This window comes from Oncorhynchus kisutch, linkage group LG28 (assembly GCF_002021735.2).
Source record: "Oncorhynchus kisutch isolate 150728-3 linkage group LG28, Okis_V2, whole genome shotgun sequence".
Classification (NCBI taxonomy): Eukaryota; Metazoa; Chordata; class Actinopteri; order Salmoniformes; family Salmonidae; genus Oncorhynchus; species Oncorhynchus kisutch.
In genome coordinates, this window is record NC_034201.2 from 6,760,300 (window position 1) to 6,783,668 (window position 23,369).

General features: G+C 43.7%; 3 protein-coding genes across 9 annotated transcripts; 1 reads left to right on the forward strand and 2 right to left on the reverse strand.

Annotated features, from left to right (window-relative positions):
• On the reverse strand, positions 1-8,430 carry LOC109872717 (wiskott-Aldrich syndrome protein family member 3). 3 transcript variants are annotated; one of them, XM_020464020.2, is made up of 9 exons: positions 7,994-8,430; positions 6,623-6,785; positions 4,824-4,958; positions 4,486-4,639; positions 4,286-4,403; positions 3,949-4,127; positions 3,589-3,828; positions 3,145-3,446; positions 1-3,043 (listed from the first exon to the last, which is right to left on the reverse strand). In XM_020464020.2, exons 2-9 carry the CDS (start codon positions 6,753-6,755, stop codon positions 2,886-2,888), a joined length of 1,419 nt encoding a protein of 472 aa, XP_020319609.1. In that variant the 5' UTR covers positions 6,756-6,785; positions 7,994-8,430; the 3' UTR covers positions 1-2,885. The 3 variants fall into 3 exon arrangements, with proteins under 3 accessions (XP_020319609.1, XP_031663397.1, XP_031663396.1); XM_031807537.1 differs by having other exon boundaries at positions 6,623-6,804; positions 7,994-8,100; XM_031807536.1 differs by having other exon boundaries at positions 6,623-6,788; positions 7,994-8,090.
• Positions 8,431-8,970: 540 nt separating this feature from the next.
• LOC109872594 (protein shisa-2 homolog) lies at positions 8,971-12,904 on the reverse strand. Of its 5 annotated transcripts, XR_004205926.1 has the most exons (5): positions 12,770-12,818; positions 12,416-12,498; positions 11,783-12,185; positions 11,344-11,694; positions 8,971-10,661 (listed from the first exon to the last, which is right to left on the reverse strand). XR_004205926.1 is itself a non-coding variant. In XM_020463884.2 (4 exons), the coding sequence occupies exons 3-4, from the start codon at positions 11,645-11,647 to the stop codon at positions 10,147-10,149; spliced, it is 819 nt and encodes a 272-aa protein (XP_020319473.1). In that variant the 5' UTR covers positions 11,648-11,694; positions 12,416-12,498; positions 12,770-12,904; the 3' UTR covers positions 8,971-10,146. The 5 variants fall into 5 exon arrangements, 4 of the variants coding, with proteins under 4 accessions (XP_020319473.1, XP_031663398.1, XP_020319474.1 ...); XM_020463884.2 differs by lacking the exon at positions 11,783-12,185 and having other exon boundaries at positions 12,770-12,904; XM_031807538.1 differs by lacking the exon at positions 12,770-12,818 and having other exon boundaries at positions 12,416-12,593.
• Positions 12,898-22,612, forward strand: LOC109872593 (V-type proton ATPase catalytic subunit A-like). Its single transcript, XM_020463882.2, has 15 exons — positions 12,898-13,481; positions 14,064-14,145; positions 15,087-15,215; positions 15,383-15,597; positions 15,718-15,855; positions 15,974-16,125; positions 16,260-16,422; positions 16,563-16,671; positions 19,990-20,112; positions 20,222-20,336; positions 20,540-20,603; positions 20,694-20,897; positions 21,022-21,116; positions 21,215-21,386; positions 21,546-22,612. The coding sequence occupies exons 2-15, from the start codon at positions 14,064-14,066 to the stop codon at positions 21,636-21,638; spliced, it is 1,854 nt and encodes a 617-aa protein (XP_020319471.1). The 5' UTR covers positions 12,898-13,481; the 3' UTR covers positions 21,639-22,612.
• The last annotated feature ends 757 nt before the right edge of the window (positions 22,613-23,369 follow it).

Sequence of the window (23,369 nt, forward strand, 5' to 3'; positions counted from 1 at the left end):
TTTGTCCTTTGGAAGGCGTTTTATTCATCAGATTAGCTTTTTATTCAGTGGGGTGGTAAAGGCCATGTGGTTTGGGAGACCTAGTTCCCCACCGATCATTAAGGAACAGATGCCATGATGGAAAACTTGTGACAGACAAGTCGAACATGAGCGTGACATGTGTTAAACAGGCGCATCCACATAACGCTGAGGTCTGACAAGATGGGCAGACTCAATCATTATTACTTTCCCTTAAGCCTGTGATGAATATTCAGTACTGCTCTTTTTAAAAGACATGTCAGGATGCAAATGGTTTGAACAGATTTTCAGTGGTCAACACATCCAATGGTATAATAATCTGCATGCCATTGTCAAGTATTTATGAGCTTTGATAATCGGCTTGATAGATATCTGAGAGGAAAGATCACTTAGACTATTTTCTAGTAGGCTAAGCATGGACCAAATGCATGCAAATTTTTAAATGAGGACTCAGTTCCCACAATGTGTTATCACAAGCTCTGAGCTGGGTAAGGATTACATGATACATCTAAATGTGGACCTGTGTCACATTAAATTGATACTAAAATTAATTGAATCATTCATGAATCCTACACACTTTCAGAAAGTTCAGTCACTGGTACTTCTCACTTTCATACACCCCAGCCCATCCCATCTTACAAAGGTGCCGAAGAGAGCGAGTAAGGCCTGGGGAGGGACATGCCAGGGAGGTGCCCCCCCCCCTTAATTACCCTCCAGAACCGTGCGGACCACAGGGGCTGGGTTAATCACTTTAGAGGCCCGGGGGAGAGATGGGAAGTAGACAGTAGCGTGACAGCCGGGGGAGCACAGGCACGACTAATCCCGTTAGACCAGGGAAAAAGGGGGACGCCATCGCTCCTACTAGGCTGAGAAATTTATTTTTTTCCCAGGAATGAGTTCACCTGTATGGTAACACAGAAAAGTTGGCCTTTTGATGCCTATTAGAATTAGACAATTACACTTGGCACATACAAATGTTTTTTTTAAATCCTGGGCATCACTTATTGATGATGCATGAAAAGAAATCGGGGACAGTGGCATTGCATGAGATCCTCTTTCATGCCATAGTAAAGCAGCCCTTTTAAACCCAGCGTAACCAGCCTCTCTAACAGTGAGAAGATGGGAAGGGCTGCTGTTAGAAGGATAGAGCTTACTTCATCTGCTATTGTAAGCGCACCCGAGTTCAACCTTAATGTAAACCTTTGCAGGCGGGATAAGAATGGGATGCTTTCTATAAAAATATAACCTGCTGGGTAATCCGGCAGATGGCCACAACAGCGGACACTAATAGAGGGGCTGGCCACTGCAGAGGTAACAGGGAACGTCCGATCACCAGCCACTCTCCGGCCTGGGAGATTTGAAATCTAGATTCCTCACTCCCCTTAGCAACACTGGGAAACTGAGCAGTCAATTTGCATCCATCAAGTTTCTACTTAATCTCACACTCCACTTCTCTCCATTCTCTCCTTTTTGTATCTTTCTCTTTGTTGTGGGGATTAAGCTGAGTGGTAAAACAGTGATTTGATGATCTTTCCAAGGTTGTGTGCACCCATTAAACCACAAACAAGCTGAGGAATTCTGGGAGTCACCCTCTCTGAAGACAGCGCTCGGGGAACTGTGTGAGACTTTTGATACAGTTGAAGCTCTGGGGAATTTTATTCCATCTATGGTCTGGTTTGCTGAGAGCTAACATTTAATTACAGGTATGAATGTTTTTGTATAATAAACATTGGTTATCCAATGGTTGTCTTTTTCCATCATATAATTTTTACCAAATTCAGTCATTCAATATCAGAATTGACTAAATATTAAAATCCATTCAGAGTTATCGGTTTTGTGGGTTGCAATAGCACAGAAATTGGGCTATTATGCAAACATATCAAATATCTACATTTGCCCTTGTCACCTATTGTTTTTCACTGCAAACAAACATTTATTCCCACTATTCCATTTGTACGAAAGATGTCTCATATGGAATTCATGCACAGGTGTCACAGCAGTACATTAGTCAAATAGGAGCCTGTCCATACAGTATATTAGAGACCTCATGCAGTATGAAGTCCTTGACTTGTTTGAGGTCTATTTAAGGTAATCTACGCACATTGTCACCCTGTCACTCTTCATTCAACATTTCAGCACGATGCAAACGTTTGCAGTTTGTTGATAGCTAGAAATCTAGAATTCATTTTTATTTTTTATTATCGAATCTCAAAAATGAATCATTCAAATAGTGAGCATTAAACGTGAGCACAGTGCCACTCAGTGGACAGCTTGCTGATCTGCATATCATATTAAATGTATTTCTGGAATACATTTGAAGAGGCATGTTTACATTGACAAGCAATTCATAATTATTGTCACTGGTTGCATCTTAAACACAGTCGGGCTGGAACGTACCCGCTATGTCTGTTCAGAGCCAGTCTAAGCTACAGAGAGAACCTCAAGCCTTTCTAATGGTTTCTAAATCCAGATCAAATCATAAATGAGGTTAGTGACATTGAGAATACAGTGTTGGTGATCTATGTCAGATGAAATGGTAACGTTGGTGTCTGATAAAGAGAGATTAGACAGCTCTGTAGGGAAAAGGGAAATTCACTACTTGGTTATTTGGTCCGTGTACCTTTGAGTGATTTCAGCTGAATCTCAGTTCATCAGGACACTAATTTGCCTTCATTTCAAGTCCTGTCCACTCACCTACAGGACCTACACTAAAATGCAAGTGGATTCTCAGCCTATACCCACTTAATGCATACTGAAAATATGACTCCCATAAGTCATCTGTACTGCATCATCACCATTGTGGGATAGCTGGGCTGGAGGAGCGATGTGTCCATGGTGTGAGGTCACTGTAAAGGACGGGGTCAGGGTCAGTCGGACCAGTCGTTCTCTTCCAGTTCGGAGTCGTCCTCCGAGTCGCTGTACTCCACTGCGATGCGACGGGACAGGATGGTGGCCACGTCGTTCCCCACAGGCTCCCGCTTAGCCTGCTGCTCCTGCTGCTCCTGCCCCTTCTTCAACTGGATGCCTGAGGAACACAAACACAGTCTAAACTCATTTGCACTGTATAAAAAAACAACTCTGCCATCTCCAGAAGAAGAGTAAACGTCTGACTACAGCAAAACTCACCCATGCGAATAGCTGACAGAAGGTCACTTCGAGGCTGGGTGTCCTGTCTCTTCCCGTCACCGAGTCCTGCCAGTTGGGGTGGGGTAGGGGGTACTGGTGGTGGAGGGGGACCTGGGGGAGGTGGAATCATACGAGGTCCTGGGGGAGGTAGGGGTGGGAGACCATAGCCTGTGGCCCCTGTCCTAGGTCCAGTAAGGGGGGTGGGGGATACCATGGGAGAGCCAAAGGCTGTCTGTGCAGATGGGATAAGAGGGGCTGGGGGAGGGGGTGGTGGTCCTGAACTGGCATAGTACTCCATTATACTGAGAGAGAGAAAGTCAGAGAGAAGGTTTTCAGTTTCTGAACGCAGAATTTGAGCTAACAACACATTGGTATTTACTAATCAGAGAGTTACTAATCTGCATTCCAGATTTCTTGTACTGAGAGTTGTTACAATAACAGTACCTGTAGTCCGCAGGTGGAAGCGTCATAGTGCCATTTATTCTCTCAGTGGAGCGATGCAGAGGTGGGGAGTGGTGTGTGCGGTTGAGAGTCCCTTCTCTGTAACTGACTCCGATGCTGTGGTACTCATGCTCTACAGACTCGTGAATGTCTACAGGCGGGTAGGGGTGAGCCAGGGCATGGTTGGATGCAGAATGTGGAAGGCCTTGAGCAGTTGGGTAGTCTGGCAGGTCATGACCATATCTAAACAACAAAAAAGTCATTGTGATGAACTCTTTACACTAACACGAAAAGTTAATATGCCATCTGCAAAACAAATGGGGAAGGAAGCTGATTCAGAAAACAATGGTCCTAATCACTGACCTGCTCTCTGGGGAGAGGGAGCCCTCAGACGCCCCCCGGTGGAGAGAGTGAGGGTGGCGGTGGTCTGGGCGGAGCTCTTTGTCGAACGCCATCATGTTCCACTCCTGACGGCGGTTTCTGGCTTTACGAACCTTCTTCACCTCGCGCTGAAGTGTGTCGTCAACACATCGCTTCTGCTCCTGAGAGAGGAAGAGAGAGAGAGAGGTCATTTTGCTGATACTGTAGGTGTGGAGTTATACAGGATATTGTATACACAAGTTGCCCCAAAGTAATGAGTCGGTATTAAGAAGCAAAAAGCATGAGGCTTTCTGAAAGGGTGACAATTAAAGGCTCTCACGCGTTGTCTTCTTCTCTCCTTCCTCTTGTCCTCCGTGTCCTGCAGCATCTTCTCCTTCCACAGGTCAAAGAAGTAGGATGGGTCCGTGTAGAACTTCATCCCATCGGTGTGGTCATCTCTGTATCAAAAGAGAGACTAGTTAGCTATTGGTCACAACTGGAGGTTAATGCTCGTCTGGTGGTTGTATCTGTACAGTGTACCTGTAAGCAGAGAGAATGCTGAGAGAAGGAGGCTTGTCGCTGGTGTTGTACATGTCCTCCACAGGGTTGGACGTGCTGCTCTTGGACACCACCTGCTGGTCCTGGACTGTAGAGCTTTTAAATGCCTTGCGCATGTTGATGTCCTGCAGAGAGACTGGAAAGCATTAGAGTGAATGTGAGATTGATAGGAAGATGAGCAGGAATAAGAAGATGCTAAGATAGAAAATAATAAGTAGATTATGGGCCATGCAGAACCAAAGACAAGCAGGAGAACTAATGACTTAGTTGTCTTTCAACATTAGATTTTTTTCTTTCTTATTCCCTGACCCCAAACTGACCCTCCTCCACAGTGGAATCCAGCTGGGTGACCTTGACAGCCAAGCGGTCGATGCGGTCTTGGAGACCGTTGGCACGCACATAAAATGTGTTAGCCTCACTAAAAAGCTCTCCAAAGACATCTTCCGCATGTTTACCTGAGTTATGAAGAAAGAGAGGAGTCAAGGACAAATTCACTTTTTGTAACCAAATCTCTATTTTTGATGTAAGTGAAGTGTCCAGACACAATTTTTTTACAATTTCACTTGGTTTTGAGAAACTTGCCCCACCACCAGTAGACTTCCTCATTGCTATTTCTGCAGTTTGGGGCAAATGACATCCTTTTACAAATTGAAAAGCTCTCAGTATAGTCTTTAGATGTTGTACACATGAAAATGTGTAATTTGGAACTTTATCCTCAACATTGTATTCCATTTTGTTGGACTCGAGCGATACTCTTCCATGTGCATGTCTTATGACATGTTCATATGCTATCTGGGGGGCCTAACCTCCGGGTTTTTAGGTTGGGCAGTGGTGTAAGTACTACTTAAGTCGTTTTTGGGGTATCTGTACTTTAGTATTTATATTTTTGACAACTTTTACTTTACTACATTCCTATAGAAATAAATGTACTTTTTACTCCATACATTTTCCCTGACACCCAAAAGTACTCGTTACATTTTGAATGCCCTTGGTCATCCCCCCTACTTGCTTCTGATCTGGGGGACTCACTAAACACAAATGTTTCATTTGTAAATGAGGTCTGAGTATTAGAGTGTACCCATGGCCCTCCATAAATAAATTTAAAAAAAGAAAATTGTGCAGTCCGATTTGCTAAATTTGAAATTATTAAAATGTTTGATACTGCAGTATATTTAAAACCAAATACTTTTAGTATTTTACTGGGTGACTTAACATTTTCTGTTTAAAGGTATCTTTACTTTTACTCAAGTATGACAATTGGGTACTTTTTCCACCACTGAGGGTGGTTTCTCAAAACCAAGTGAAATCGCAAAAAAAAATCTGGACACTTTGATAAGATGCAATTTACATGTAAAAAAATATTGAGATTTGGTAAAAACATTTGAACATGTCCTTTAATACAGACATTCACCTGTGTCCAAATGCTCAGACAAAGTCATTGGATGTCGTAGTACACAGAAAAGAGCAAAGAGATTTGTTGAGGTCAAGTTGAACAGACAGGAGTAACATAGTGATGGAGATTTGCACATGTCTGATGGGCCGGGAAACCAACCAAATTATTGAGATTTGCACATTTCAAACACTGAGTGAAGAGCATGTGATTGTGAAATCTGTCTCCATACTCTTTCTCTACCTCCGTCCCTCCCTCACTCACTCTCTCCTTTATCTGTTTCTGTGACACTAAGCTCTACATTAAGCTCTAATCTCCAGTGACTTCATAAAACCCTACCCCACACAAACAAACACACACAAACAGCATGCAGATACACACACTGTAATGTGGGTATATATATATATAGGACAGATGTCTGGTAAATTCTCCTACTCTAATTCTCTCTCTCTCACTCCCTCACTCAAACACACACACGCATGCACACACAGACTTACACATCTGTCAATATCAAATGTATTTTACCAAATAGAATTGAATCAATAAAAACACTTAAATGTACTGACTTAATGCATCTGCCTAAGCTGATCAGTTTTCCAGTGTAACACCGATGGATGAGGCTGTATAGGTCACTATTCTAGAGTATGCTGGCGTAAGGCTGGTTAAATGATAGGTGACTGCTTAATGCATATGATGAGGGGTTGTGACTGTGTGGAAGGTATGTCTTACTTAGACTGCTGAGCTGCCGTATGATGGCAGAGAGGGTGTTGTTGGTGACACACTCCAGCTCACTGCCAATCCCCTCGGGCAGCCCCCCTCGACAGAGGTGCCGGGGCTCTATGTTCCTCTTGACCAGGGGCATGACCTCCCCTCACACCGCGCCACACACCACCTGCTGGGGCACACAGCCGCTGACAATGACAGCCACGTTCCGCACAGACAGACACAAACAATCAATTCAGACCAGATTAAATCATGAGGCAGAGACAATCGACCCAAACCTCTCCGGATTACATTACTAACCAAATCCCACTCGTCTTACGTAATGCCATCAGGACACGTACAGGTTTCATCAGGCCACAAACTACTCTTTACTTCACCCCACTGGCCTTTCATTTCATTCATGGAAAATTCATTAGAGGCAATTCATTGTATTACTCAACACTCCTTCAATCAAGACTTGTTTCCAGACCTATAACTGCATGAAAAGAGTTGCAGATAGCATTCCATCACAAGAGAGTCCCACTGAGTGACTATAGGCTCAAACTATGCTTATTGTAAACAACCAGGAATCAAAACCCATTTCTGAGCATTTCAAGATTGTGTTGTTCAACTGAGCTAAAGCCCACTATACCTCTGGGAGACGCAGGTTTTAGCATTCAGTCAAGCATACTCAAATCTGATATCTCAAAGTGCTGACCAGAACCCCAGCCTAAAACCCCAAAACAGCAAGCAATACTCATGCAACGGTTTAATAATTATGCTATTATAAAATGATGATTTGGCTCATCTAAGGGAAGGATATATGTGTTAGGTCTTATTTGACATAAGGACTATGCTAAATTTGAAAGTTAGGTGCCTTTCTGCAAATATTATGAATGGTGGCACATGCCATACAAGACTGGGATGAAGTTTAGCCATGTTAAAATCCCGGAACAATAGAACAAACAGAATGACATCGATTATCATGGCAAGCTTGAGCACACATGTATTAACAAACCTTAAAGGGCAAAGCATCTAACAGCACGCAATTACAAGCAAGCAGAGCAAGGTTGTCCCAACCAAAAGCTCTGTGGTGATTAGGAGAGACAATAAGTCTCAACTGTGCGAACAGTGAGGACATTATTGATAGGCCTACTATGTTTCAAACCACTTTAGAGCGATGCCAGATCTTGATACATAGTAATAATTAAGTGGCTGCAACTCCAGGTGGACCGGTTTATTATCAAAGAGCGGTGGTCTGTGACCCGTGACTGAGGGTTTTTAAATAGCATCATCCTAATTGTAGTATATATATATATAATAGACTTAAAACAGACATAACAAGGGAGGGAAGACATAGGGATATGATGAACAACATGATAAAGACGGACCGCTCACCAAAAGTGTCCTTTTAGGAGTATTCAGCTGCGGTCCACCGATCGAGTTGCCATCCTGTCCCCTCATCTCACCAGAGCCGGATTCTTTCTGTGAGGAGCAATCTCCTGCACAAATCAGCATCCAGGCTCGGAGATTTAATCAGTAGATTTATTTGTGTCGTCCAATCAGGTTCTCCAAAAACATCCATCATGACAACCATTGGCAGTTTGACAGCACGACGAGTGAGTTATCGGGATAATGACGAAAACACAAGCCTACATTATTTCATAAATTGCATTATTAGGCGTATGCGTATTTGGTTTAGCTCAGTTATTCTTAAATGTATTATAAACGCTGAAGAATGTGTCTGAATATATTACCACTTTCGGGCCGTCAATTAATAGTTTCAGAAGAGAATGGATGCAGCCAGGGGGTGACAGCTCATGACCCCCAAGCCAACTGTGGGCATCGCAACCCGACGACGGTCACACCCCATTGTCAGACGACCTATTTTCTCACTTGTAGGCTTATGAATTCGTTTTTTGTCTGGCAGCTCTCCAAATAGTTCATCTCAAATTGTCACGATTAGTGAGCTTTGTGATTTAGATGTAATAATTGATTCTGAAATTTTACAGTTGAATGACAAAAATTGTTATAAGATTGATTTTTCAATGTTACAGACTGCATGATCGGCGTTGTAGTTATGGAAACTCCTCCTAAACTCTTATTCTTCTACCAAATTGATATAACCAGTGCAATTCCATATTGCACACAGATGAGTAATTACCTAAGGATGCCTTTCTCCATTTGTTTTCTCTCCTTCTCTTCAGTCCAGCTGGATACTGTCTCTCAGGAGAACCACAGGAGTGGGTTCCAGCCAGGTACCACCTTGTGGTTTGTTTGGGCATAAGCACCACCCTTTCAGATGAGCCCATCCTGACAGATGGCACATGAACCATGGGAGTGGGATGGAGGTCTGGGGGCTTAAAGGCACAGTGATTCTGGCTGCTGTGGCTTTAATGGAGGTCTGTAGATCACAGTACGAAAGACATCATCGGTGCGCTAATGCATGTTCTGATGGCAGGGAGGGGCCTCAATATGAACTCAATGACATAATGGGTTCGCTTTTTGAAGGAAGAGTAACATATTGGGGCTTCTGTGATTCAAACAGAGCCCTAATCTTTGGCCAGCTCAACCTTATTAACCCTAATACAGTATTTACCCTCAATGACAATGGCACTGTTGACCTCAATGTTTTCACACATCACTATCACTGCACCCATTTACACCCCCAGCCACTAATACCTCTATTATCCATGACACTGAGCCCCCAGACACTATCACATTTATCTCTTTGTTTTTCCCCTGGGATGATTATAGCTAGGTCTGCTATACCACACCATTACCCCACAATTATCCTAGGGTTCCCTGATTCATTACTAACTCCATGTAGTTTGGGGATACTAGTTGTGTGTGACTTGTAGCTTGTTTCCAACTGCGTTTTGTGTTGGTTATTTTTTAGCTGTGCAAAGATTTTCCTCTTGTAGGACAAACATGATTCTGATTGATTAGGCCTATAACGGTCTCCCTAATAAGATAGCCTAGCCTAATGCTGAAGATGCATGCTTCAGATGGACACATGGAAGTATGGAATTAAATCTAAAAATGGGAGGTAAAAACACAATGTAACTTCAATTGTAAAAGACGTCGAGCTAGACACGCAATCATTCAGCACCGTGCACATTAAACCCCCAGAGTGAATTCTATTCATGTATAGAGATCACAGTGAAGAATGTGTCAGATAAAGAGGGGTAAATGAGGGAGTCATGATATCATGTGATGGGGTTATGTACAGAGTTTGACAGCTGCATCAGAAATACTTAACAGTAATATAACTCTATGGACAAAACATCCAAAATAGGTCAGCAATTTGTGATGTTTTTTAAAAGTAGCACATATACAGCATGTTTACAAATAAATACCATACATTTTAAGTCAAAATAAAACATGAAAGCTTGAATTATTGGTCATTGACCAATTGCAATTATTCTCCTCAATATATGTATTCATTTGGCTGACTCAGATTTACTTTCCATTTTCTAGGCTTATTAATATTTTCATATTTGAATACCCAAATACTCCCCACTGGAGTCTGTAAAAGTCAAAGCCACAAATTATATGATCACTTCAGTGTGTCTGGGTTTAGTACTGGTATAGCCAGATGGGGGGCAGGGAGATGGTAGAAGACGGCTTTCCTCTTGTGAGGTATACAGAGTAGGCATTTGAGCCATATAAGGATGCATTATGGAATGGTGAAGCATGGAGGGGTGAACCAGGGTGGAAAACACCATGGAGGGGTGCATGGTAGAAGGTTGAGCCATGGAGGGTTGTAGGCTGGTGGGAGTTTCCTGCCTCTGTAAGGTTTGGTGGACACATGAGGATCCAGTTGGACAGGCTTGGCTGGCATTGGGAGGGTAGAGAGATGAGGTGGAACCACAGGACGCCCCTGTCATGGGTACAGCCTCCTGCTGCTGCTCTCCACTCCCACCCTGGGGACCAGCAGCACCTTCTGGGCTTTGGGAGATCTCCTGTTTACAACTCAGACAGACACCCATGGCCACCATGGAGCCCAGAAAGATAAAGGCCAGAAACAAAGAGCCCACAATCACAAAGGGAACATAGACAGGTACTACAGAGTGAAATTAAAACACAAATTAAGAGTGCAGGGGGCAGGAGAGAAGTGGAAGGGAAGATAGAGTGAAAAGGAAAGACATTAAGGATTACCTTCCTGTGTACATATTTTGTAGTTTTATATATGCACATTCATGTGACTCCCCTGCTCTTCAGTTCTCGCAAGGCCAGGGATGTGCCCATATTCCAATTTGCTCAAGAGTAGAACATTCTAATAGGGTAAGTCAGTAAACTGTGCAAAACATGCAACACTAAAAACAAACAGTTCATTGAAAAGCTCCTTGGCAGCAGATCAAGTCTTAACATGATTCTCGGGATGTGCAGGAGTAGGCTAACTGCACATTGAAGAGTTTAATAAATGCTTGGACATGAGGCCACACTTCAAGGCAATTTGGTGGGTTGGATGGATTCAAGCACACTGCATTAGGCTTTCTCATTCACCAATACATGTTAGGCTACAAGGAATCTCACGGTGTGCGTTATCAAGGAATAACCACTGGGCACAGACATAAACGTCATTTCATTGAAATGACGTGGACACAACGTTGATTCAACCCGTGTGTGACCAGCGAGAACATGCCGAAAAAGCCTAAGCCTTATATAGCCAGCATAATAATAACCATGCAAGGATCAACATCGAAGTATTTGGTCCTATTTCAGTAGCCTAGGCTACAACTTACCTGCGCTCTTGGCAACTTTCTTGTCATCAGAAGTGCCAGGCTGGTGAACTTGCTCGTGGTTGTTGCAGTTTCCCTGATCCAGTCTTGCTCTCATGAGTGCGCAACAGTAGCGCAGCCCACAAGCTCCGCAGCAGATCACCGCTTCTCTTTGATCATTGCGCTCGGGACAGTGGAAACCCTCTCGCCAGGTAGATTGCGCGTCCTTCCAACCATGGCAATATTCACCATTCGTCCTCTGGTGCGTCATACCCACTTGGAGAATCAGACTGATGAAAGTCCCAACAGCAAAACGCACGGTCCTCATTCCAACTGGAGATAGGAATCCCGTGTCCGTATGTTGTTACTACAATTCTGAAAGAAAATAAAGTAGACATATCCAGAATAGGCTAATAAAAATAATCATACAAGGAAGGTATGTAAAATGAACTCATAGGCTTACCTTTGGATTCACGCCGTGTGATGCATCATAACATGAGTGCGTTCTGCTCTGTGGATCTGTTCTCTCCATAATTTGTATCATGGGACACAGTCATTTTAGACCACTAATGGAAATCCTTATAGATGCTAGCGTACTACACGAGCACACACACACGACTATAGATATGCATTTTGCTGATCAAATAGCCTGTCATAGCTAGGCCAATTTTACCATTTTTGCTGGGCACTTTATAAGACTAATAGGTCTCCGAAGTGTATTTTTCCAATGTAGGCCTATCACAGTAAAAATAGGCTTAGCCAGCAGCATATCCCCCAGGGTTGGTCCTGGTCGGTCCCTGGACGGGAAACCAGGTGCGGCTGGAAGTGGTGTTCGAGGGCCAGTAGGAGGCACACTTTCCTCTGGTCTAAAAAAAATATATAAAAATCCCAGGGCCAGTGTTGCCAATTTAGCAACTTTGTCGCTATATTTAGTGAGTATTCAGACCCCTCTAGCACACATTTTTTTTAAAGCGACAAATCTAGCACATTTTCCTGGTGTTATTGGAGACTGACGTAAAAAGCACATATCGTTCTTACTCTTCTCAACGAGCAGCGTTGTGCTGCCCTGGGCTCCACCCCGTCCCATAGTACTCACAGGCGGCCCAGTCCTTATGTTGTGCGCAGCAGTCACTCCCAGCTGCAGTCAGAGCAGGAGATGTTCGCCCCTCCTTGTCCAGACTGCAAATTAATCGTACATGCTGAATGCCACCGCTGGCGGATCCCGCCCTGGCTTACATTCAGGGCGGGATGTAAATGTAAAAAACTAAACTAAAAAAACTAACAAAAGAAAAACGAAGTAACTCCGCCAGTGTCTCTTTTGGGTCACTTTTGCCAGTCCCAAGCCCGGATAAAGGAGGAGGGTTGGAATTGTGACATAAAAAAAAACAAGAATCGAAAGAAGAAGGTTCATTTGTAGTTCTAAACATATTTAGGGTGTTTTGTTACTCACTTTCTGTCTCTCCCACGATGTTATTCCTCTGTCCTACAGCGTCCATCACAATTACATGCACATGGCCAATTATGCAAATTAGGCGATATCGTCATTAAGCGACTTTTAGGACAGCCAGTAGCTACTTTCCTTACTGAGGAGTTGGCAACACTGCCCAGGGCAGTGATTATGAGCATTTATCGTAAGAGTAGGGGTGTTTACCCCGGTGTCCTGGCCTTCATAACATCATGGCTACCTAATAATTTACAATTGGCTCATTCATCCCCAGGTTGTTGGTGTAAATGAGACTGTGTTCTCAGTCAATTTACCGGGTAAAAATAGAGTTTATCATTTGACTAAGCTGCTATGCAAAGAAATAGTTTGACTCTGACTGTATCCTTGTAAACCATAAAAATAGAGTATATCATTTGACTAAGCTGCTATGCAAAGAAATAGTTTGACTGACTGTATCCTTGTAAACCATGTCATTGAGGAAATAATCTCAAGGATATTATAACGCAGCCACAGCCGCGTTCGAGCTAAAGGATTGAAACTGTGGCGCTGTTACGCCATTTTGACTCCCATAGCCCGTCTTTCCTAATGTGAAACAGGGCTTTGAGCCAAAATGGTAATTGTTTCCCTAGATAGTCTTGCGTTGGTCAGCTGATCACGGCTCATCCCCTTCGGAAATACATTTTCTTAAGGGCCCTGGAACATTGCACAGTAAGAAAAGGTAATCAAACCGAATCGTATTATTCGAATTTAGTTTGCTAACATGAATGTCAATTAATTGCAACTGGCTAGTAAATGATGATAGACCACGCAGATTAGCTAACCTTAGCTAGCTAACGTTAGCTGTTACCTTTCTGGTCTGTCAGTGTCACCTGACTGACTCTACGACTAGTTTAGCTAGCTAGTAACTAACGTTATATGGTTTGCTTGTTTGTGATAAACAACAAACTGCGTTTCATACTTTTTTTTGTTGCTATGTAATATGGTATGTAGAGGCTAGTTAATTAACTAGCTTCCTGAATCCTAGCTGGTTTGTTTCCTGCTTTTGCGAAGCAGATGGTAGAAAAGCTCTCGGGTCAGGTATTAGGACCTGAGCAAGCTAGTTTACCTAGCTACATACATGTCTCTACCAATGAATGAAATGTGTTTTGATTCTGTGTGTTCATGGTGAATTATTTTAAATCCATTAAGTCATTTGATTTATTGAAAAAGTTAAGTAACTATAAGCTAAGTGTCATGCACCATGATTATAGTGAAGTGTCACATGATTGATCTCTCTGATTTTCCTCTGTACACTTTGCAGATGGACACTTCCAAGCTTCCTAAAATCCGTGATGAGGAGAGGGAAAGCGAGTTTGGATATGTACATGGAGTTTCTGGGCCAGGTTTGTCTAAACATTAGACTTTTACTATGGTTACTCCATGGATATCAGTCTGAAATAAGTGTCTGTAAAAAAAAAAAAAAAAGACGTGATAGTCTCTACAAGCCAGAATGTTGAATAAAATGATATGTAAACTTTAACGGTTGTCCATGCTGTTGGTTCTTTTGGTGGTAGGAAGTGGAGATGGGTAAACAACACTTTCCCGTGGTTACCCTGACATTTTGCGGCGCCTGAATGTTCTGTTGCTTGTATTTTCCATCTCCTGACGCATTTCACGCGATGCATAATATGTAAACATTAACCGAATGTAACTGACCGTTTTCTACCGAACGGCGTTCCCTCGTAATCAGCTGAAAGTGCTTGTGAAATTTGCCAGCTGATTGCGTGGGACAACGTTTGGTCTGTGCTTCGGCTAAACTCAGCCATGGTTTACATATTGTACAAGTCGCGTGTGAATTGCGTCGGCATTGAAAATACAAACTGACATACACACCAGTGTACTTAAAGCCGGGTTAATAACACTATTCTGGATATTTTGTATCAGATTACCTCCTACATAAGGACAAAGTCGGCTGACAACAGGTGAAGTACATACAAATTACATTTATTCAACAGTCTGACTTGTGATGGGACTGTTCACAAAAAGTGAGCCTACATGTTAGAGATGAAAGAGGAGTCTTCCACTCTCGGGTGAGTAGAGGCTAGGTCCAGGTCAGTGTCTAAATTTCCAATCAAGGATCCCAGGCCAATGCCTAACCTAAGAGTTAGTTCAGTGGGTTAGTTTTCAGCACATGATTATTCCTCCTGGTCAATTAGGCCTGCTCTGTTCCAATATGGCAAAAATATGATCTATTTACACTTGATCATGTATCCGAACTCAGTGCTACTTGCAAATAACATGTTTTCTGTCCTCTGTTCTTTGTCTAACATGTTTTAACCAACAGTGGTGACAGCTACCGCCATGGCAGGAGCGGCCATGTACGAGCTTGTGCGTGTGGGCCACAGTGAGCTGGTGGGAGAGATCATCAGGCTGGAGGGAGACATGGCAACCATTCAGGTCTACGAAGAGACCTGTATCCTTTTCAGTCATACCTGCTCACTGCTAAACAGAGTTACACCCACCTTCACTTAATGTTGATGGTTCACTTACTCTTGTGTACTTCTATTCCGATGTGTTCTAGCCTTTCCTCTTATCGGGCATATAGGCTATGTGGTTAGGTTTCCTGAATGTACGCCGCAGCTGGTGTGTCTGTCGGAGACCCTGTCCTTCGGACAGGAAAGCCCCTGTCTGTAGAGTTGGGGCCGGGAATCATGGGGTCCATCTTTGATGGTATCCAGCGTCCCCTCAAAGACATCAATGACCTCACTCAAAGCATATATATCCCTAGAGGAGTCAACATTGGGGCCCTCAACCGTGACCTCAAGTGGGAGTTTACACCTGGCCAGAGTCTTCGAGTAAGAAAATAATGTATTTTCACTGTGTGTGTGTGTAAGATGTGTCCCCACTGAAATATGATCCAACTCTTAAATCTACATATTATGTCCTCTTCCTCTCCCTGTCCATCTCTACCTCAGACCGGCAGTCACATAACAGGTGGGGATATCTATGGCACAGTGTTTGAGAACTCCCTGATCAAGCACAAGTTGATGCTCCCACCCCGGAGCAGAGGCACTGTCACCTACGTGGCCCCTCCTGGAAACTATGATGTCAATGTGAGTCACCCTCCGCCAACTAAATGTCTTTGCAGCTGAATAATGCAAAATGGATGTGAACGGCATAAATCCCATTCTCTTGTCTCTGTTTTGGTCAATTGTGTTTGTGTATCGGCAGGATGTGGTGCTGGAACTGGAGTTTGAGGGTTTGAAGGAGAAGTTTACCATGATCCAGGTCTGGCCAGTGCGACAAATTCGCCCGGTCACAGAGAAGCTGCCTGCCAATCACCCCCTGCTTACTGGCCAGAGAGTGTTGGATGCTCTCTTTCCGTGAGTTATACCTATCTCTACTTTATTTTCCTTTTTTTCTACTCACTCCATTTTATGTCCTTTCCTCCTGACACTTCCTTGGAGTGAACCCTCTAACAAGCCATCTGCTTCTGGCTCTGTGCTTGTTCTCACAGGTGTGTCCAGGGAGGCACCACCGCTATCCCAGGAGCCTTTGGTTGTGGCAAGACTGTGATCTCACAGTCCCTGTCCAAGTATTCCAACAGTGATGTCATCATCTATGTGGGCTGCGGAGAGCGTGGAAATGAGATGTCTGAAGTGCTGAGAGATTTCCCTGAGGTTAGTGGCCGTACGCGTGTCAAATTGTAATAATTGACAACGTGGTTCATGAGATTACAGGGAATTTCACTACTAGGGTGTCTGGTATAGCCGATCACCAGTTTGATGTTGGATTAATGGTGTTCCTCCCTGCTCCACAGCTTACAATGGAAGTGGATGGAAAGGTGGAAAGTATCATGAAGAGAACAGCGCTAGTGGCCAACACTTCCAACATGCCTGTCGCTGCTAGAGAGGCCTCCATTTACACAGGTACCAGGCAATCACATTTACAACACTGAATGAAAATATACACACACCATGCAAGAATTTCAGTTCATGTAAGGAAATCAGTCAATTGAAATAAATTCATTAGGCCCTGATCTATGGATTTCGTATGACTGGGAATACAGATATGCATCTTTTGGTTATTTATTTATTTATATATATATATACTGAGTTACAGTTCATGTAAGGAAATCGGTCATATATATATATATTATACACACACACACACAGTGGGGCAAAAAAGTATTTAGTCAGCCACCAATTGTGCAAGTTCTCCCAATTAAAAAGATGAGAGGCCTGTAATTTTCATCATAGGTACACTTCAACTATGACAGACAAGATGAGAAAAAAAATCCAGAAAATCACATTGTAGGATTTTTAATGAATTTATTTGCAAATTATGGTGGAAAATAAGTATTTGGTCACCTACAAACAAGAAAGATTTCTGGTTCTCACAGACCTCTTCTTTAAGAGGCTCCTCTGTCTTCCACTCGTTACCTGTATTAATGGCACCTGTTTGAACTTGTTATCAGTATAAAAGACACCTGTCCACAACCTCAAACAGTCACACTCCAAACTCCACTATGGCCAAGACGAAAGAGCTGTCAAAGGACACCAGAAACAAAATCTTGGACCTGCACCAGGCTGAGAAGACTGACTCTGCTATAGGTAAGCAGTTTGGTTTGAAGAAATCAACTGTGGGAGCAATTATTAGGAAATGGAAGACATACAAGACTACTGATAATCTCCCTCGATCTGGGGCTCCACGCAAGATCTCACCCCAAGGGGTCAAAATGATCACAAGAACGGTGAGCAAAAATCCCAGAACCACACGGGGGGACCTAGTGAATGACCTGCAGAGAGCTGGGACCAAAGTAACAAAGCCTACCATCAGTAACACACTACACCGCCAGGGACTCAAATCCTGCAGTGCCAGATGTACTGTCTTAAGCAGGGGGATACATGTCCAGGCCCGTCTGAAGTTTGCTAGAGAGCATTTGGATGATCCAGAAGAAGATTGGGAGAATGTCATATGGTCAGATGAAACCAAAATATAACTTTTTGGTAAAAACTCAACTCGTTGTGTTTGGAGGACAAAGAATGCTGAGTTGCATCCAAAGAACACCATACCTACTGTGAAGCATGGGGGTGGAAACATCATGCTTTGGGGCTGTTTTTCTGCAAAGGGACCAGGACGACTGATCTGTGTAAAGGAAAGAATGAATGGGGACATGTATCGTGAGATTTTGAGTGAAAACCTCCTTCCTTCAGCAAGGGCATTGAAGATGAAACGTGGCTGGGTCTTTCAGCATGACAATAATTCCAAACACACCGCCCGGGCAACGAAGGAGTGGCTTCGTAAGAAGCATTTCAAGGTCCTGGAGTGACCCAGCCGGTCTCCAGATCTCAACCCCATAGAAAATCTTTGGAGGGAGTTGAAAGTCCGTGTTGCCCAGCAACAGCTCCAAAACATCCTTGCTCTAGAGGAGATCTGCATGGATGAATGGGCCAAAATAACAGCAACAGTGTGTGAAAACCTCGTGAAGACATACAGAAAACGTTTGACCTCTGTCATTGCCAACAAAGGGTATATAACAAAGTATTGAGAAACTTTTGTTATTGACCAAATACTTATTTTCCACCATAATTTGCAAATAAATTCATAAAAAATCCACAATGTGATTTTCTGGATTTTTTTTCTCATTTTGTCTGTCATAGTTGAAGTGTACCTATGATGAAAATTAAAGGCCTCATCTTTTTAAGTGGGAGAACTTGCACAATTGGTGGCTGACTAAATACCTTTTTGCCTCACTGTATATACTGAGTTTACAGTTCATGTAAGGAAAGGAAATCAGTCAATTGAAATAAACCGGTCAGTATCTGGTGTAACAACCATTTGCCTCGTGCAACGCGACATCTCCTTTGCATAGAGTTGATCTGGCTGTTGATTGTGGCCTGTGGAATGTTGTCCCACCCCTCTTCAATGGCTGTTGAAAGTTGCTGGATATTGGCATGAACTAGAACACTCTGTCCTACACGTCGATCCAGAGCATCCCAAACATCCTCAATGGGTGACATGTCTGGTGCGTATGCAGGCCATGGAAGAACTGGGACATTTTCAGTTTCCAGTAATTGTGTACAGATCCTTGTGACATGGGGCTGAGGTGAAACATGAGGTGATGGCGGTGGATGAATGGCACGACAATGGGCCTCAGGATCACGTCACGGTATCTGTTATAAAATTGCCATCGATAAAGTGCAATTATGTTCTTGTCCGTAGCATATGCCTGCCCATACCATAACCCCACCACCACCATGGGGCCCTCTGTTCACAACATTGACATCAGCAAACCGCTCGCCCACACAACGCCATACACGCTGTCTGTAATCTGCCTGGTACAGTTGAAGCCGGGATTCCTCCGTGAAGAGCACACTTTTCCAGCGTGCCGGTGGCCATAGATGGTGAGCATTTGCGCACTGAAGTCAGTTATGACGCTGAACTGCAGTCAGGTCAAGACCCTAGTGAGGACGACGAGAATGCAGATGAGCTTCCCTGAGACCATTTCTGACAGTTTCTGCAGAAATTCTTCGGTTGTGCAAACCCACAGTTACATGAGCTGTCCGGGTGGCTGGTCTAAGACCATCCTGCAGGGGCAAAATCCTGATTTGGAGGTCACTGGGCTGGCGTGGTTATATATGGTCTGCGGTTATGAGGCCGGTTGGACGTACTGCCAAATTCTCTAAAACAATGTTGGTGGCTTATGGTAGAGAAATTATCATTCATAATTATCATTAAATTATCTGGCAACAGCTCTGGTGGACATTCCTGCAGTCAGTGTGCCAATTGCACGCTCCCTCAACTTGAGACATCTGTGGCATTGTGTTTGGTAACGAAACGGCACATTTTAGTGGCCTTTTATTGTCCCCAGCACGAGGTGCACTTGTGTAATGATCATGCGGTTTAATCAGCTTATTGATATGCCACACCTGTCAGGTGAATGGATTATATTGGCAAAGGAGAAATGCTCACTAACAGGGATATACAAAATGTGTGCACAAAATTAGAGAAATTAGCTTTTTGTGATTTTATTTCCGCTCATGAAACATGGGACCAACACTTGTTGCGTTTTATATTTTTGTTCAGTATTGCTGGAGTTTACAGTTGTAAATCATTTTTGTTGGTAGTTGTGCTAATTTCTCTCCTTTGTTCCAGACGGTTTGGGGATGAGTCACCACTCACTCATAACCTTGTATTGACTCTGATTCTGTGCTTTTGAGTCTTACTTGTATGTGCCACTGCAGGAATCACTCTGTCCGAGTACTTCAGAGACATGGGCTACAATGTCAGTATGATGGCCGACTCCACCTCCCGATGGGCAGAGGCACTTCGGGAGATCTCAGGACGATTAGCTGAGATGCCTGCTGGTGAGTACACTGCGCAAATAGCAATGGAGGATGGTTGTCTGTAAACCTATCACAGCAACATGTCTGCCATTTTGAGCCTGTCAGAGCTCTGTGTGCTGCTTGTCCACAGACAGCGGGTACCCTGCCTACCTTGGAGCCAGACTGGCCTCCTTCTATGAGCGTGCTGGCAGGGTGAAGTGCCTGGGCAACCCAGAGAGAGAGGGCAGCGTCAGCATTGTTGGAGCGTGAGTACCTCATCATTCTACCAGCAGGGAGAACCTCTATCACCCTCACTCCTGACTCTAAGAGTCAGACTGTTTCTGACCTGTACCAGTCCTGCAACACCAGATACCTGGACCATGTAGTGTAATCCTCATTGGAACGTACAGTATGATACAGTGATGGCAGACTAGTGTCTGAATAATTTGGCCTTGTTATTTTCCCCTAGTGTGTCTCCCCCTGGTGGAGACTTCTCGGATCCTGTTACTTCAGCTACGCTGGGTATTGTACAGGTAATGCCTCAATTGTATATATTAAAGTTTGGACAATTTAAACTTGTACCCTTCCTACTCCTCATTCCTGTTTTTATCTCCATCTGACAGGTGTTCTGGGGTCTGGATAAGAAGCTGGCGCAGAGAAAGCATTTCCCCTCAGTGAACTGGCTGATCAGCTACAGCAAATACACGCGGGCACTGGACGAGTACTACGACAAGCACTTCCCTGAGTTTGTGCCGCTTCGCACCAAGGCCAAGGAGATCCTGCAGGAGGAGGAGGATCTGGCTGAGATTGTGCAGCTTGTGGGAAAGGTGAGGCAGGGGCCAATGTGAATAAAGGTTATGGGTCGATTTTATACATACGGCCTAGGTTGATGGTGAGCATGTGTATGCACGCACTATGCACTCATTTCTGTGCCCCCTGCCATCTCAACAGGCATCTCTCGCTGAGACCGACAAGATCACATTGGAGGTTGCTAAACTACTCAAGGATGACTTCCTGCAGCAGAATGGATATACTCCATACGACAGGTAAATACACGCACATCTGTGTGTCATAGACATACTAAATTGACTTAATCGTCGGTTATTATGCGCGTATTGATTGACTTTTTCGCCCCTTCCTGAAGGTTCTGCCCTTTCTACAAAACGGTGGGCATCCTCTCCAATACGATTGCGTTCTACGACTTGGCGCGACATGCAGTCGAGACCACGGCTCAGAGTGACAACAAGATCACCTGGTCCATGATCCGGGAGCACATGGGAGAGGTCCTCTACAGGCTCAGCTCCATGAAGTTCAAGGTAAATGCTTGTTCAGCCCCTTGCTTTAACCAACTTCCCCAATCCCTCTACCACCTCTGGTCTTCTTTGCACATCCAATGTTGGACTTTGTCTTTGAGTGTTATTGCACTTCGCTGTGTCTCCTATACCCAGTGTCTCTGTATACCTCTGTTGTTTCAGGACCCAGTGAAGGAGGGCGAGGTCAAAATCAAAGCAGACTACGCCCAGCTACTGGAGGACATGCAGAATGCCTTCCGTACCCTGGAGGACTGAGCTCTCACCTCCCCTCTGAGGCCCCCCAGTCCCTGTGCTGTGCCGTGTAGTATCTCAGTGGCCCCTGTTTTGTGAAACCTTGCTGCAGTGACCGTCACACCTCAGTCATTCCTAAGTGTTCATTCCTCTACATTCCAACACTATGTTTAAGCCCCCCGTTTACAACCCGTGCTCTTTTTATTTCACCATATTGTCTTGTACGAGGCTACTGGAATATTTTCTCCCGAGTGGCGCTTACGGTCTAAGACACTGCATCTCAGTGCAAGAGGCGTCACTACAGTCCCTGTTTCGAATCCAGGCTGAATCACATCCGGCCGTGATTGGGAGTCCCATAGGGCGGCGCACAATTGGCCTCGCCTCGTCCGGGGTAGGCTGTCATTGTAAATAAAGAATCTTAACTGACTTGCCTAGTTAAATAAAGTTAAGTAACTTGAATTCATTGATACCAAATCTCACCATTAGTCTATTAACATTACAATACCATCATCCCTGACCACATCGCATGGATGTGCTGCTCCTCTCCCTTCAGCCCCCTCGTCATCCATGATGAGCACACGACTACAGCCATTATTGCAGGCCAATATACATTGGGTCCCAATCAGGTGCTACACTTGCACTTAACTACTAGCTGCAACACATGGCCTCTCAAGTGGAGTGTCACTTTCATCTCCCAGGTGTGACCACCAACAATAGATTGTTAACAAAAATGGGAACGTACACATGGTTAAAGGGACAGAGGCACCTTGTTTATTTCAGGTTGAGGCCCTCTTCCTCTCCCCGCCTCACAGATGTGATTTTTGCTCTTCCATCTCTCTGGGTATATTGATGTTGTTGACGTTAATGTTGTTTTTGTGTTGTGTGGATGTGTGCGACGGAGATGGTGTGTATGTTAGAATCGGTTGTCTCCACAAAGATATATTTATGTCACTTGTATTGTATGGAGTCTAAAGAAAATAAATGAATTGGGAACAATATGCCTGGTGTTTTATTCTGGATGGAGATAGTGAAATAATATTGACTTAAATGTATTGGTGACATGCTTCTAAGATATAATTACAGCTAGCAACCTTGATGTCACCAAGGACAATCATTTCCCAAACCATATTTATCTTTCTCATGTACTTGTGTTTTTATTCTTTCATTAACATTTCTTGCATGAATCCAAAATGGAAAGAAGTTATGCGCATAGAAGCTCCTTATTCATACTGTTACTGTTTCTAGTGCAACCATTTGAACCACTAGAGGGCAGTCAATCATAGCAGCTGTTTCCCCCAAAAATAATCCTGTATTGAAAGAATGCATCGTTTCTTTACAGCGAAGCCAAAATACGTAAATAGTTGAAAATAGTTGTAAAACAAGAATAAGTATATTCGAAATTGTATCAATCAGTTTATATAAATCCTAAATAAACGTGCAATGTAATTCTAGTAGGCATCAGTTTCCCACGGTTTAAAATGTTGTTTTGAAAAGGAACACAGGACAACATAAATAATTGTCCTGATATGGAGTTGATCACTCAAAAGATGAGGTTGACTTTTGATTGGAAGAAATATGCCCAGAAGCAGTCAGGCAGAAACCGTAGCAAGTTAGTAAATCTGTCTTGTACCACTGAGAAGGTTAATTATTTTGATACATGAACAAACCAGGAAATAAAGGGGAACTGTTTCACCAAATTCAAGACAAGGGGTCCTATTAGTTATATTGGGGTTGATGCTCATACCTAGAGACCAT